The sequence below is a fragment of the Protopterus annectens genome, chromosome 17.part0 (assembly GCF_019279795.1).
Source record: "Protopterus annectens isolate FY-2018-M chromosome 17.part0, PAN1.0, whole genome shotgun sequence".
NCBI classification, from domain to species: domain Eukaryota; kingdom Metazoa; phylum Chordata; order Ceratodontiformes; family Protopteridae; genus Protopterus; species Protopterus annectens.
Genome location: NC_056751.1, coordinates 595,336,329 through 595,350,593, shown reverse-complemented (window position 1 = coordinate 595,350,593; position 14,265 = coordinate 595,336,329). Strand labels below are relative to the sequence as shown.

Here is a 14,265-nt window from a genome sequence, read left to right as displayed (position 1 = left end):
TTTTTACCATTTGACACTGAAGAATGTTAGAACCCCCCCCCCCCAACCAATGCCCTGTAGTTTAAAAATAGGGTGGAAGTAACATGGTTAAGCAGTAAAGCCAGTTTAACTGGTTAAAAAGGTTTGTGTGCAACTACTTTCATTTGTATGCATCACTGGCTGATTCACTTTCCCCTTGTTTTTAGCTCCCCAGCTGGCAAAAGCTCTCTTCTTGGAAAAGTGCCACGTGTTAGCCTTGAACGTTTGGAAGTGGACTTGAGTCCTGACTGTCAGCTACCAGTGTTCAAAGTAATGCCTGGGAATACAACTGAGGAATATAACCTGATTGTCATTGAGGGGAACAATGCAACACCTGGGGCTGCTGGACCTGGGGTAAGTATTGGTGTCATGGAGCCAGAATGTAAGAGTCTTGCTAAAGAGATTTGTCATTTTTTGTAATAGGGTTACTCAAATTGGTATTCATTCAAGAATGTTGCTGTTTTTTTTTCCTGACTTGAGGCATGACATTTTATTTGCAGTGCTCTTTCGGGATACTTTTTGTAATGCAGAAAGGGACCCCACCCTAGCAAGCTTTCACAGTTTAGTTTTTAAATTAACTAGACCTGGATTAGCTCATCTGAGCTTTGTGTGGCTGCATAAGTGTCCTAATTGACCTACGTAATGTCCTCAGTAAGGTAACTGCTATAGTAAGTTTCTTTAACTATGGGATTAGCTTCAGGAGCAGTCAGCTTGGCTCTAACATTTATCTCCCGAAAACCGTGCTGGTCTCTTCCAGGTAAGTTCTACATTGCCTGTAACTTCCTAGGCCTGATTGAGCCCATTCTGGTGTTTACATTGTCAGAGGGGTATTTCTGGGGTGACACCCACATGGTGCATGTTCTTTTGATCCCCTTTGTTTTGTGTTGGGATGTTGCTGCTTTTGTTGGCTAACATGAACATAGCTTTCAACCTTCATCTCATGAATGTAGAATGCTCCTGCACAATGTGGACCACAGTTTCAACTAGAAAGCTCACAGTATGCTTACTAGACTTTGAAGTAGTTTTATTTTTACAATAGATTGTATTTTTAAATTCTGTGCCAAACCCTTTTGGTGTAGAACTAAGTGGAACATAGAATTTAGTACTCTAAACAACCCATCTTAAGTAGTACAGTTGAGGTACTCCTGATCACAGCTCTCATGTTGAAGTTTGATCACTTGTGGCCTTCCCTGATTGTTACAGTAGTGCATCTTGGACTTATATGTACTTGTCTTAACATATGTATTCTGATATTAAATACTGTTTGTGGCCTGAGGATGAAGGGTTCCATTTGATTGTCCTGCCGTTTAGTTTGTATGAAATGTTTGATAATTGTTTGTATTTAGTCATATTTGCTCTAATTTGTTTTTTTATAAAACCCTAAGCCCAGTTGGACTTTTCAGTTGTGGTGGTTGAGTTGAACATGATCCCATGGTAAGATCTGCTAATGCAGGCATTTATTCAGGTTTTCACATATGTTGGGAGCTAATGATATTAGACTGTTGCAGTAGTAGTAACCTTTGGAAGTCTTGACACCAGGTTTAATAGAGATGTGCTTCCCTTCTCTAGGCCTGGGAAACTGGCTGGAAAGGGTTGGCTGTCACCAGTACCAGTGTCATTCCAAAGCCAGAGATTAAGCAAAGTTAAGTACCCTATTAAAGAAACTTTCTTCCTGTAGCTTTGTTGGATGCTTACTAAAGCCAATATTAGCTTAGAATGTGGAACAAATCCCCTTGGGACTTTGTCTTCCCAGTGCACTTTATTCGAGGACTGTGGCATAGGATCAGGTCTCAACCCTGCAGCATGGAACATTGGTGGCCTGCGCCTGCTGTGGTCTTTCACAAGAGAGCAACAGAGGGAGTGGCAGAGGGCAACGCATCTTAAAGATCACCATTAGTCTTGTAGCCCTCCCATGCTTGAAGATTAGGTACCTGGCCCAACAGCCTTGCAGGCTGAAGGGGTATTACCAGAACCCTGAATTTTTCAGTGGGAGGTTTGAATTTCTGCAACTTGCAAAAGGTAAGAGTGTTTTGGTGGTCTTCACCATAAACTTTCCATTCCTTTAGTTTTGGAACTAGTGGGAGATATTTATTAAATGAGGGCATACATTTGGGGGTTGGTTTACTCTTAAGTTGTCATAGTAGTTTTAAAGTGCAGGTTTAACTTTCTCCAATAAAGCTCAACAAGCTTGCATGCCAATGTTTAATGGGTGGAGTCTAAACCTTTTGTCAATCGTATTGTAATGTAATTTCAAACAAATGCTCATCTTTGGAACTATAGTGATTATGAAAGTATAAATGGTGAACTGTTTAACACAGATTTTTATAGCAGTAGTATTTAGGTTCTAGGTCTTGAACAGAATTTTATAATTCACTAAACACCAAGTTGGTGGCAATTAGTAAACTTACAATATATCTGCATTCACTACTGTCAGCAGCATTTTATTCATCTAGCTAAGAGTATTCGTGAGGGTAAGGAGTTCTGAGATTTAGTATGAAAATTGTATCCAAATCATAACATCTATTTGCCTGCACTAGACAGAGGTCAGATATTAATACAGCTTACCATTGTGTAACCTTTAATTACTAGTCTCTTAAAATCAATTTAAAGTCTAGTACATAGCATAGTTTTGGAACTGATGCAGATATGAACAAGCAGCATTTTTGACTTGGGTGTCAGGAGTTAACTGCAGATGCACCTGGAGGTGTCACTTGATGTTGAGTTGGGGAGTCTGTCCTGCATCAAGTGAAACGCGAGGTTGATGAAATTAAGGGATAAGATTCTTTAGAGTTGCTGGAACTTTGCAGTACCAGTTCTCATGTTATAAAGTGCCTTCAAGTGTGGCTTAGCTTTGGCAGCAATTAAGCAGGGCAGTTGCTTTAGTCAGGAGTCTGTTATGCACCCCCATTTTGTCACTCTGAAGCTGGCAGGAGTGGATATCCTTGTACTTTCTAGACCCCCCCCCTCCCCCAGGACTTTTCAAATCCTCGTGGGCCAGGAGACAGTTTGATTCTCACTGGTGCATGGCCAATACAAGCCAGGCTGCTCAATGTCCTGAGCTGTTTCTTGGAACTCTTAAGAAATAGGTTCTCAGAATGTCATCAGAGACCGAGGGACTCTTGCAACCCTTTGAGTTTATGTAAAAACTCACCCTGCCTGCCTTTGAGCCTGTAAAGCTAACCTCAGAGTTCCTCTGGAAGTCCAACTTAGTTGCAATCACTTCAGTAGACTGTTAAAACCCCGTTGTCTCCTATAGGGCGTTGCTGTGTATAAGCACTTTGTCCAAGGTAATATCTGAGATATTTGAATCTCAAGCGTTTTACTTCTGTCACAACCTCAAAACCATGTTTGATGTGCAGGCAGCTCAGAATTTGGGAATTTGTAAAAAGGTAACATGTCAGCAGACATAGGATCGTAGGAGGTTATTGGACTGTTGGCCCTAAGGCCCTTATAAGCCTAGCCAAGAGTTTAGCCCATGTTTACCCAACTCAATACCTGATGCCCCTGACCAGGAGGGACATGGGTGGAATCCCAGGGGTATATTTTCTGTTTCCCATCCAGGTTGTGCTTAAGGGGTAAAGAGATCTGATGTGGAGAGGGTCTATTCCACAGATGGGGGGGTCTCCAGGACAAATCTGTCCTGCCAACAAGTCCTGTTGCAAACCAGGTTAAGGCCACACATGCGAGTTACTCGAGTGGAGCTTGACTTATAGATATGCAACAAGTCTCATCAAGGTTGGGTCCATGATTGCCTTGTATGACAGGTCACCTCTGATGGGGTCTGTATGAAACTTGAGTAGAAGGATAGGGCTTTTAGCCTCTGTGTGGTAGATGTTTGAGCACCTGGATTCTCCTGGTGAGTAACCTCTCTGGTCTTTCCAGCTGCTGCATGTGCTTTGTGAGGTACATGCCAAAAGGTGCCTTGTAAGTGAATATAGGGATGTTATGACATCCTTGTCCCTAGATGAGATGCCCTTGCATAAGAGTTGGGCCGTGTAGAAGGCTTTCTGTACAACGGAAGCAACATGGTGCTAAAAAGTCAGGCTGCTATCAACTTGGGTGCCCAAAACCATCAACTTATTGCGTGCTTAGGACATTAATGTGATAATTTGCTGGGATGTCACTCTGCAAAGGGGGTGATGCATTTTTTGGTATTCAGCTTAAGGCCATTTTTCTGGCACCAGTCCTGTGAGACCCTCTTGGAAGGTGTCCATCATTAGGGGAACTGATGACACTACCCAGGTTAGTAGTCTGAACTTGGTCAGCCATAGCCCACTGGTTTTGGCCTACACCTAAAAAGTATTTCCCAGATAAGAGGCCCCAAAACCAAACCATGGGATGTTATGTAGTCCTATCTCACAATTCTTCATATGTGGGTTCGGAGCTGACTGTCTGCTCCGACTCTGCCTATACACTAGCTCAAGTCTCTGGCTGGGCTAAGATGGTATCCCACAATACCTTGCTCCACATCCCCAGATCTCGTTGCCGCTTGTAGAGCTCGAATGTGGTCTCTACTTGGCTAAGTACTCTAAAAAAAAAAAAAAAAAAAAAAAAACTTCTTGAATTTTTCTGATAATTTTTGCATAGATACAGTTGTGATAGCGTTTGTTAGCCTTTCTGTATTCTTTTGGGGGTGTGCGTGTTTTGTGGTATCCCTTCTACCCTCGGGTTAGGCCCGTTTGAGTTGGAGGACCTAGTCCCTCCCCTTGTAATTTTTTTTTAAGTTGGTGGTTCTCTGTGCTGAGAGTTTTAATTGGGGGTCTCTCTGTTTGTGTGTATCATTTGCTGTGTGTTGTGCAGAGCGTTCCCGCCCTTTTCTTTGACTTCTGCAGAAAGTTTTTGGAGTTCTGTGTTTTATAATTATGTCGAAAGAGCAAAAAGAACATAAGCTCTCTGGCTTTAAAAAGTGTTCTAAATGTTCGTACAAAATGTCTATTACAGACTGACCATCTGTTTGTCTTGGAGCCATCCACCTTCAGGAGTCCTGCAGTTTCTTCCACTCCTTTAGTCCTCGGGTGCTCCAAGAAAGGAAAAACAAGTTGATACTAAAGGGTCTGTTAAAACCATCTTTTGAGGAAGTTAGCTTAGACTCCCAGCTCAGTCTGTCATCTAGATCCAAGAAGAGATCGCCGGCTCCATCTCTGGTCCCAGAGCTGCCCTCTTAAGATTTTGGTAGTGGAATCTGCTTCCTCGGCTCCACTGACCTCTGAGCTGCAGGAAGTCACTGTTTCGATTGAATCCTCGACTGCTCCGATAATATTGGAACAGATTTGGAGCCGGTCTCAAAGTTTAAGACAAGCCTCTGCAGTGAAGAGGTCTGCTTCTCCATCTATTTCCTCCATATCCTCCAGGCTTTCAGATTTGGATGTGGATAGGGTGGTGCAGCGGCTCCTGGAATCGCCGGTGTTGGCAAAATTTTTCGGCTTCGGAGCCAGCCCTGGTAGTCATACCGGCTATTCCTCCTCTGAGTGCATTGTCTTCAGAGCCGGTAAGCTCCGCTCCGAGGGATGTTCCTGTCTGCTCCGATACCCCAACTGTGATTCTCTGTACCGGCATCGGCTCCGACCCTGTCTGCTCCGTCCACAGGGTTTGGGACTAGAGTTTCTTCTGTCGGCGCAGAGGGGGATGACTCTGAGCTCAGGTCTGTCTAGCCTTCTTCTGGGCGCATCAGCAGCGGGGACTCTGGCCCTGGTCATGACCTTAGAGGGCGGTCAGTCCTCTGATTCAGGAGGTCCCACCTTCGAGGCAATGCAGAGCACACTGGCTGGATCAGCTACCTCCCTCGGATCGGTCCTTCCATTCCCTACTACACTGGCGAGAGCTGACACCCCGCTATCCTTGGACAGCAGGGCGCAAGGGCCTATGGACACCCCATGAGCGGTCCCCTTCTTTCTGAGGAGTCCTCTGACTGTGCCTGAGGAACCCCCCAGGAAGAAATCTTGCAAGAGGAAGCATATAGACTCCCAAGACTAGTCCCTCACTTCAGATACTGACCTCTGAGTCTGAGGGGTCCCCCAAGTCTTCTGAGGATGTTTCATTCTCCAAAATCCTGGAGATCTTGAAAGAGGATGCTGGCCTTCTAAAACCCCCTCCGAGGAGGAGTCAGTATTCCTTAAGGCCTTTGGCGCCCAGCCTTCCACCTCCTGGGTATCCCCACCCTTTGAGCTCCTAGACTTCGGTGTGGGAGACTCCTGACTCCGTGGAGCCTGTCCCTCGGCCTAACAAATTCTTGTCTGCCCCCCAGGGGAAGGATTTTTTGACTAAGGGAACCCCAGTAGATGCTATGGTGGCGGCCGCCACACAGAAGGAAGTTGCAGAGTCTTCCTCTACAGTCCATCCCCTGAACAAGGAGTCCAAGATGATGGACCGGTACGAGAAGCGTACTTTTTCTTCGGCGACCTTTACTCTGCGGTCGCTGAATTACTTGACTCATTTCACGCGGCTCCAAAGAGATCTCCTTAAGGAGGTAGGAGATGCTCTCGGGGGTAATGTACCTGAGACGGTGGCTCAAGCAGTCTAAGCTCAGCTTTCCAACCTTAATTCCATTGCAAACTCGTCCATGTGATTGATTTCGTACTCGGCCGAGGGAGCTAGCAGGGCGGTTAGTTTAGGAGTGGCCCTTGGGAAGCAAGCCTGGCTACGCCTGTCACTTTGCAGAGGCCTTTAAGTCTTCCTTTACAGATGCCCCTTTCTACGGTTCCTCCTTGTTTGGGACCAAAATAAGACACTCACCAGGTGCGAACAAGAGGGTAAGACCTTGTCTGCTGTGGGAGTCCGCTTTTCCCTACCGTCGGGACCTTATCCCAAGGCTCAGCGGGGGGGGGGGGGGGGGGTTCAGAAAATCAGAGGTCCTTCCCTACCGCACAAGCTGAGACCCCCCCCCCCTCGAGGCAGGGGGGGGGGTCATACTCTGGAAGACGCTGCCCCAGAGGAAGAGGGGGCCCCCGCTACTCGGGGGGGGGGACTGGGATTCCTTTTGCGGTTCCCCATACTCTCACTCTTGATGGTGTGCCCGGCTGTGCTTCTCCGGAGCCAGTCGGGGGTCTGATTTCCCATTATCCGGAAGCCTGGGCAAGAATAATCCAGGACAGATGGGTTTTAGGATGATCGCCGGAGGTTACACCATTCCTTTTCGCTCCACCCCTCCTACCCCCAAAAGGATCCCAGACGCACCACCCAGTCAAAGGGGTCAAGCAGCATCAGAGGTGTCTCAGCTGCTAGAAAAAGGAGTCATCCAACCAGTCCCCCCAGACCAGATCGGATTAGGGACTTGCTCAAGATTCTTTTTGGTGATTAAAAGCACTGGGGACCTGAGACCCATTCTGGATCTCAGCCGACTAAATCATTATGTACGCATGTCCAAGTTCCGGATGGTCACACTGCAATCAATTTTCCCGTTATTGGGAAAGGAAGTATGGATGTGCTCCATCGACCTGAAGGATGCTTATTACCACAAAGATGGACAAAGCATCCCGGTGTCATCTACGCTTCCAGCTGGGAGCCAGGCATTTCCAGTTTCGAACCCTGCCTTTTGGTCTCACCACAGCCCCCAGGGTGTTCACCAAATGCATGGCAGTGGTGACTGCTCACTCTGCTCACTTGAGGCATCTAGGATTCCAGGTGTTTCCTTACCTGGACGACCGGCTCCTAACCACCTGACCAAGCATCTCTTTTGTCAAAACAAACACTACCATCAACATTTGTTATCAGCTAGGCATCACAAACTGTAAAAAAAAAATATGCCTTACTACCCTCACAGCGTGCCTTATTTATAGGAACAGAGTTGGATACAATTCGGATGAGAGCGTTTCTGCCTATGGAAAGGATCACGAGGTTACAAAGGCAGGTTCAAATGATGCCTTTGACACGCGTAAAGGCAAGGCTAGTGCTGCAACTGCTAGGCACCATGGCATCCACTATCATGACTTCCATTAGCGAGGCTGCACATGCGGATGTTACAGTGGCTCCTGTTCGCCCAGTCGTCTCTTCAGAGTTTGCCTCTATCCCATCCCATCTTGATCACACACAAATGCAGACAGGACCTAAGTTGGTGGCTGTGCACAGACAATCTAGTAGTAGGAAAACCGTTCTTCACCCATCCCGGTAGCCACAGTGACCACCGATGCCTCCTGGATAGGGTGGGGGGGGGGCATTATCTTGGCAGGTTGGTCCAAGGTACGTGGCAGGAACACTAGATGAACTTGTGCACAAATGTCCTGTAGTTGAGGGCAGTGCTCCTAGCGTTGCAGGCGCTACAACATGTCCTCCCGTCCGGTACTATTGCGATACACTGACAACATGTCGGTAGTGTGGTATCTCAACAAGCAAGGGGGAACCCGATCGTACCCACTATGCAGGGAGGCTACGAGAGTGTGGAACTGGGCGATAGCTTTCCAAAGGACCTTGATAGCAACACACATTCCGGGGAAAGCCAATATGATCAGACAAGTTAAGCAGGGCGATCCTTCTGCCCTACGAGTGGTCCCTGAACCGCCAGGTGGCGGACAGCATATTCAACAAATGGGGTCAGCCTTGCTGCAACCTGTTTGCCAGCCCTCTCAATGTGAAATGCCACGCATTCTTCTCACTGATACCCCCACTAGGGGGATATCCAAGGGATGCTCTGGCGCACATTTGGCCCTCTGGTCTGCTATATGCTTTCCCTCAGTTTCCCCTCATCTCGAGGGTGATCCAGAAAGCACTGTCCCTGGGAAGCAGGTTGATTCTAATTGCTCCATACTGGCCTCTACAAGTATGGTTCCCCCTTTCTCCAACAGTTAGCTGTGGTGCCTCGTTGGACTCTGGACCCTCGTACAGACCTACTGACATGTCGGGACAGCTCCACTCATCCCTGGAGACCCTCAGCCTGGCTACTCCACTTTCGACCGTAGTCAGATATCATGATTTTTCTCCAAACGTTGTCCATATCCCCTCATCCTCTCTCAAACCAGCCACTAGGAAGATTTATTCCAGTAAGTGGAAAAGGTTTTCCATATGGGCACAGTCTAAGGATATTGACACTGCTTCCATCAGCTCTGCTGGAATTCTTAATCTCAATTGTCCTACCAAGGGTCAGCCCCAGCCACCATAAAAGTTCAGCTAGTGGCTATCCATCACGTGGCATATGAACCCAGCTTAATGGCTCCCAGACTGTAAAGACTTCATGAAAAGCACACTCCTCCTTCGCCCCCCGATAGCTCAACCGGTTATGCCTTGGGAACTTAATTTTGTTCTGCAGGCTCTTACTCTTCCACCCTTCGAGCCTGCGGCTTGTGATTGAAGTTTGACATGGAAATCTGCCTTTCTTATAGCCATTACTTCTGCCAAAAGGGTTTTAGAGCTTCAGGCCTTGTCAGCTAAGCCCCCTTATCTCATTTGCCATTAAGATAGGGTCTCCCTCAGGCTGAATCCAACCTTTCTTCCAAAAGTAGTGTCATTGTCTATCAGTCCATCGAACTGCCAGTATTCTTTCCCAATTTCTCTGACAAGGCAGAGTATCAATTTTATACGTTGGACGTTCATAGGCAACTACGCTTTTATTTACACAAGACTAAGGAATGGAGGAAATCAGATCAGCTCTTAATTTAGTTCTCTGACAGTCGCTTAGGTTCGGCGGTGTCCAAAGTAACCATTTCTAGATGGATAGCGGGTTGCATCTCCTTTATTTACCAGACAGGAGGTAAGAACATACCCTTTCCAGTCAGAGCACTTTCTACGAGAGCAGTGTCTGTCTGCGGCCTTTCAGGCTAGGCTATCCATGGATGGATGATAGATGCGCAGCCGCAACATGGGCTTCTCCCCATACCTTTGTGTCCCATGGGGTTGGGAGGGTGGCTTAATGGCTAAGGTGTTTGCCTTACAAACACAAGGTGCAGGGTTTGAGTCTCACAAGGGATAATTGGCTAGGCTTAAAATGGCTCACAAGGGCAGTTAGCTTAGTACTAAACTATGAACCTATGAACCTATTACAAACTGGATGCAGTATCCAGGGGCAGGTCTTCCTTTGGCTCCACAGTGCTCAGGAGCATCTTCCATTGAGCCACCCAGGATATAGGTGCTAGGGACGCTGTCCCACATATGAATAATGGCGAGAGAGGACTACATAACATCAATTAGTTATGTACTTACCATAACAATAGATGTATGTAGTCCATCTCACCATATATTCATTACCCACCCGCCGTCCCCCTTGCCTGGAGAATTTCCTTTATAACCCTGGCTTTAGTCCCTTTAGACAACTTGTTGGACCTTGTCTATCTTGACTGTGTGTGGATTGGACATACTGATTTTTGTTGGCAGCAAACTAGATCTGGGGATGTAGAGTAAGGTATTGTGGGATACCATCTTAGCCCAGCCAATCAGACTTGCGAGCTAGTGTATAGGCAGAGTCGGAGCAGACCGTCTGCTCCGAACTCGCATATGAAGAATATATGGGGAGATGGACTGCATACATCTAGCGTTATGTTAAGTACATAACTAATTGTTATGCTGCTTGTTGCGGTTGTACTAGGTGGCTTCTATTTTGTTTAGGTGGGTTCCATCAGTGAACCAGTTTGCTACCCATCTAGTAACACATGGATTGATGCTGTTGACCATATCTATGCCCCAGTGGGGAATAGGGTCAAAGGCTTTGGCCAGGTTAAGGTAGGCAGTATGCATTCTTCCCCTCCACTGCTTTGGTGGCTGTCTCAATGAAGTCTACCAAATTTAAGACACAACCTCCCTTTGACTAAACCAAACTGTGGGATCAAGTGAGGGTTGTTAATGTCCCTGTTAATTAGGTCCATGATCTGTTCAATGGCCTTGCAGATCAGGCTAGTCTGGGTTTTATTTCCTGGATCAGTAGGTGCTAGTTTTTTTCTAAAGGGATGACTGCTGTCCTACACTCGGCTGAGACAAAGTTGGTTCTCTGGCTTTGACTAGGGAGCCTAATGGTGCTGCAAGTTTCTGCCTGAGTTCACGTAGGATGCAGCCTGCGATGTTGTCAGATCCACAGAGGCTATATTTTTTGCCTTTGTTGACCTGCTACCCTAAATATAAGGGAAGGGGGCAGGTACTGGTTATGTCTTGATTTATTGATTGGGGGGGTGGGCGAAGTTACCGCCGAATCGGTCAGCCAGCAAGTTTGTATCTACTCATTTGTGTATGTGGTGTCCTTGACCACCAGTTCTGAAGAGATCTGGGTGCTTTCTGAGGTTGTGAACTTGTGTGAAGGCCTTATGATTGTCTCTAGTAGATGTGTCCAATTTGGACTAGTTTGCTTTGGAGGATTCAGGCTAAGGAAACATTGCTTCCAATTGGGCACTTGCTCCTTGATCTTGGACATTTGTTTTTCCTTTTGTTTATTACAGATGTTTACCAGACAGGCCTCCTCTTTGCAGGGGATGATTTAGTCTTTGGTATTCCTGATTCCATGCATCTCTGTAAATACTTATAGTGCTTTGGTGTAGATGTCCTTCAAGGATGCATCTGCAGTCCTAACATATGGGTTGTCCTGCCTCAGGCAGCCCTTCGGTCGGCCGGATTCCAAAGTCTGGGTCTGGCCTCGGCTGATGTTTCACTTCACCCGACATCATAGCTGCTGTTTATTGGGTATAAAGGCATCAGCCAACGCCATTTTCCTCAGTCTTTCTTGCCGTGCGGTGCCCGAAGCAGAAGCTGTTGGCAAGTGCCGGTCGGTCAGATCCAGAGATGTCTACTACCGAAGACTTCTAAAAAGCCAAGTACCACGTTGGGGACTTTCTTGCCTCAGCCGATGTCAAAGTAAATAATTGTTTAACTTGTGGGAAACTAATACCTCATAAGGATTTCCACTCTTACTGCCTTCCTTGCTTAGGCCCAGACCACGACGTATCAGCTTGTCTAGCCTGTGCTTCCTTCAACCGACGGACACTTAGACGTCTGTCGGAGTTTGCAGAGGAGTTTTTTGGTCCCGCTTTTGCATACAAAATGCCGTCTGAGACTCCAGACTACTCAATTAGCTAAAAAGCGCAAGGAAAAGGACCGACATTTGCGGCCCGCGGTTTCGGCTGAAACCATGGTTAGGCCAACCGCGAATGTCTGTTTCGGCTGAAACAGAGCCCCCGGTTCTTCGGCCGAAAGCATGCTTCCGATAGCAGAGGCCTCTCAGAGCATGGCTGAATCTGCTACTGAATTTACTCCTACAGAAGCAGGCACCCAGGATTTATCAGACACTATTCCTTTAGACAAAACTACCCCTGCACGTGGGGCGGCTAGACCCCCTGCTTCCATGTCTATCAAGGCTTTTGCCAGGGCTAAGGCAGCTAAATTTTCTAAGGCCTTGCCTGCCAAAACACCTTCACATAGGCCTACCTCTAGTTCCCAAATACTCAGCCTGGCTGAGGATCTCATTTCTTTGATTAGAGGATCCCAACCTCACCCAGACAGGGCCTCTAAGCCCCCTCCAGACAAGAGGCCTAGGGCTGAACCCCCGGAACCTGTCTCTACAGATTATTCCTCGGATGACTCGGACCTTTCAGACCCTCACGAAGGCCCATATTCTCCTTATGAGGATTCTGATGCAGAAGACTCCATTCCTTCTGCTTCTTCTCCTGAATTTTCCTTTGGGGAATCCTTGCATGCTATGAGGGAACACTTCCAATGGCAGGGCCAGGATTTTTCAGATTCTAGGAAAAGGCGAAGGACTTTTTTACACTTACCACAGCATAGGCCTTTAGCCATTCCGCCAGTACTAACGGTTGTTGATGCATATAATGATGCCTGTACTGCTCCTGATTCTCTTCTTCCGGCCCCTGCCAAGCCAGACAGATATTACAGGGTCCCGGGCACACACTACCATTTGTATAAGGCTCCTGTTGCAGACCCTGAAACCATTTCACAGGGCCCTAAAGGTGTGACAGCTGCCTCTGCCAAAAACCCTCTTCCCTCTGAAACTGAATCTAGAGCATTAGAGATGGGGTAAAAAGGTTTATACTTCTGCTACTCTTTCGGCCAGGGCCATGAACTGTCAATTTCACATGATTCAGTACCAGGAATTTTTGTTGATCAGCTAAATAAAAAACTGTCTTCTGAAGCTTTAGACCGTAAGTCCCTTCAGGATTTGGTACACAACTCTCAGCAGGTAAGTAACCATTTCTTAAAATGTGGCTATGATGCACTGGAGGCTTCCTTTAGATCAGCGGTGACTGGAACAGTGATTCAAAGGCATGCCTGGTTAAAAGAACAATCCTTACCAGACCATGTTAAGTCAAAACTCCTAGATGCTCCCATGGAGAAACAAAGTTTGTTTGGCTCCCCTGCATAGGAGGTTCTAAAAAAGGTGGAAGAAAAAGCAAAATCTGTCCAAACAGTCAAGGATTTCTTAGAGGTCCAACCTCCGAGGTTTAGCAGAAATTGGCCTTCGAAGAATTGGTCCTTTCCAGACAACTCCAGAGCGCAGAGAGGCAGAAATAGACGCCCAAGAGGCAGAGGTCAATCTAGGGGTGCCTACAGGGGACGTCAGTGGCAACCTACCAACCAGAGAAGTACTGCCACAGAATCAACTACAACCACTTCTACAGGACAGACGCAATGACTTGGCTCTAGTTCTGCCTACCAGGGAACAACTGGAAGCACCCTTGGGCGGAAAACTAGCCTTATTCTCAGACAACTGGCATTACATTACAGGAGACAAATGGACTTTACAAACAATAGACAAGGGCTACAGGTTTCACTTCCATACTCTACCAAAAAAGAGAGGAATGCCAAACCTACCACCAAGCCAACGCTCTAAGACAAATCAACAACTTACTAAGGATGAGAGCTGTAGAAGAGGTGCCACCTATGGAACAAGGCCAAGGATTTTACTCCAGGCTTTTCCTTGTACCAAGAAAAGAAAATCAATAGAGACCTATTCTAGATTTGTCCGCACTGAACACATACCTCATTGTTCCAAAATTCAAAATGCTGACCCTCCAGCAACTTCTTCCCATGCTGGGCAAAGAGTCTTGGCTGGTGACTCTAGATCTCAAGGAGGCATACCTGCACGTCCCTATACGGCCAGATTGCAGAAGACACCTCAGATTTCTTGCAGGATCAGAGCATTATCAATTCTCAGCATTGCCTTTTGGCTTATCTAATGCGCCCAGAGTATTCACGAAATGCCTGGCATCTAATTGCTCACTGCAGACTTCAGGGAATTCAGATTTACCCATACCTGGACGACTGCCTAATACAAGCGGACAACAAGGCAAAGTTAACAAAAGATTTGGAAAATGTCATACAACT

General features: G+C 46.8%; 1 protein-coding gene across 2 annotated transcripts in view; it reads left to right on the top strand.

The window, feature by feature from the left end:
- The window catches only part of TRIM28 (tripartite motif containing 28), a 689,781-nt gene that overhangs the window by 220,300 nt on the left and 455,216 nt on the right, over positions 1 to 14,265 (top strand). For both annotated transcript variants that reach the window (XM_044058953.1, XM_044058952.1), the window contains exon 12: positions 186 to 372. In XM_044058953.1, coding sequence (XP_043914888.1) covers positions 186 to 372 — 187 coding nt within the window. The remainder of the gene's footprint in view (positions 1 to 185; positions 373 to 14,265) is intronic.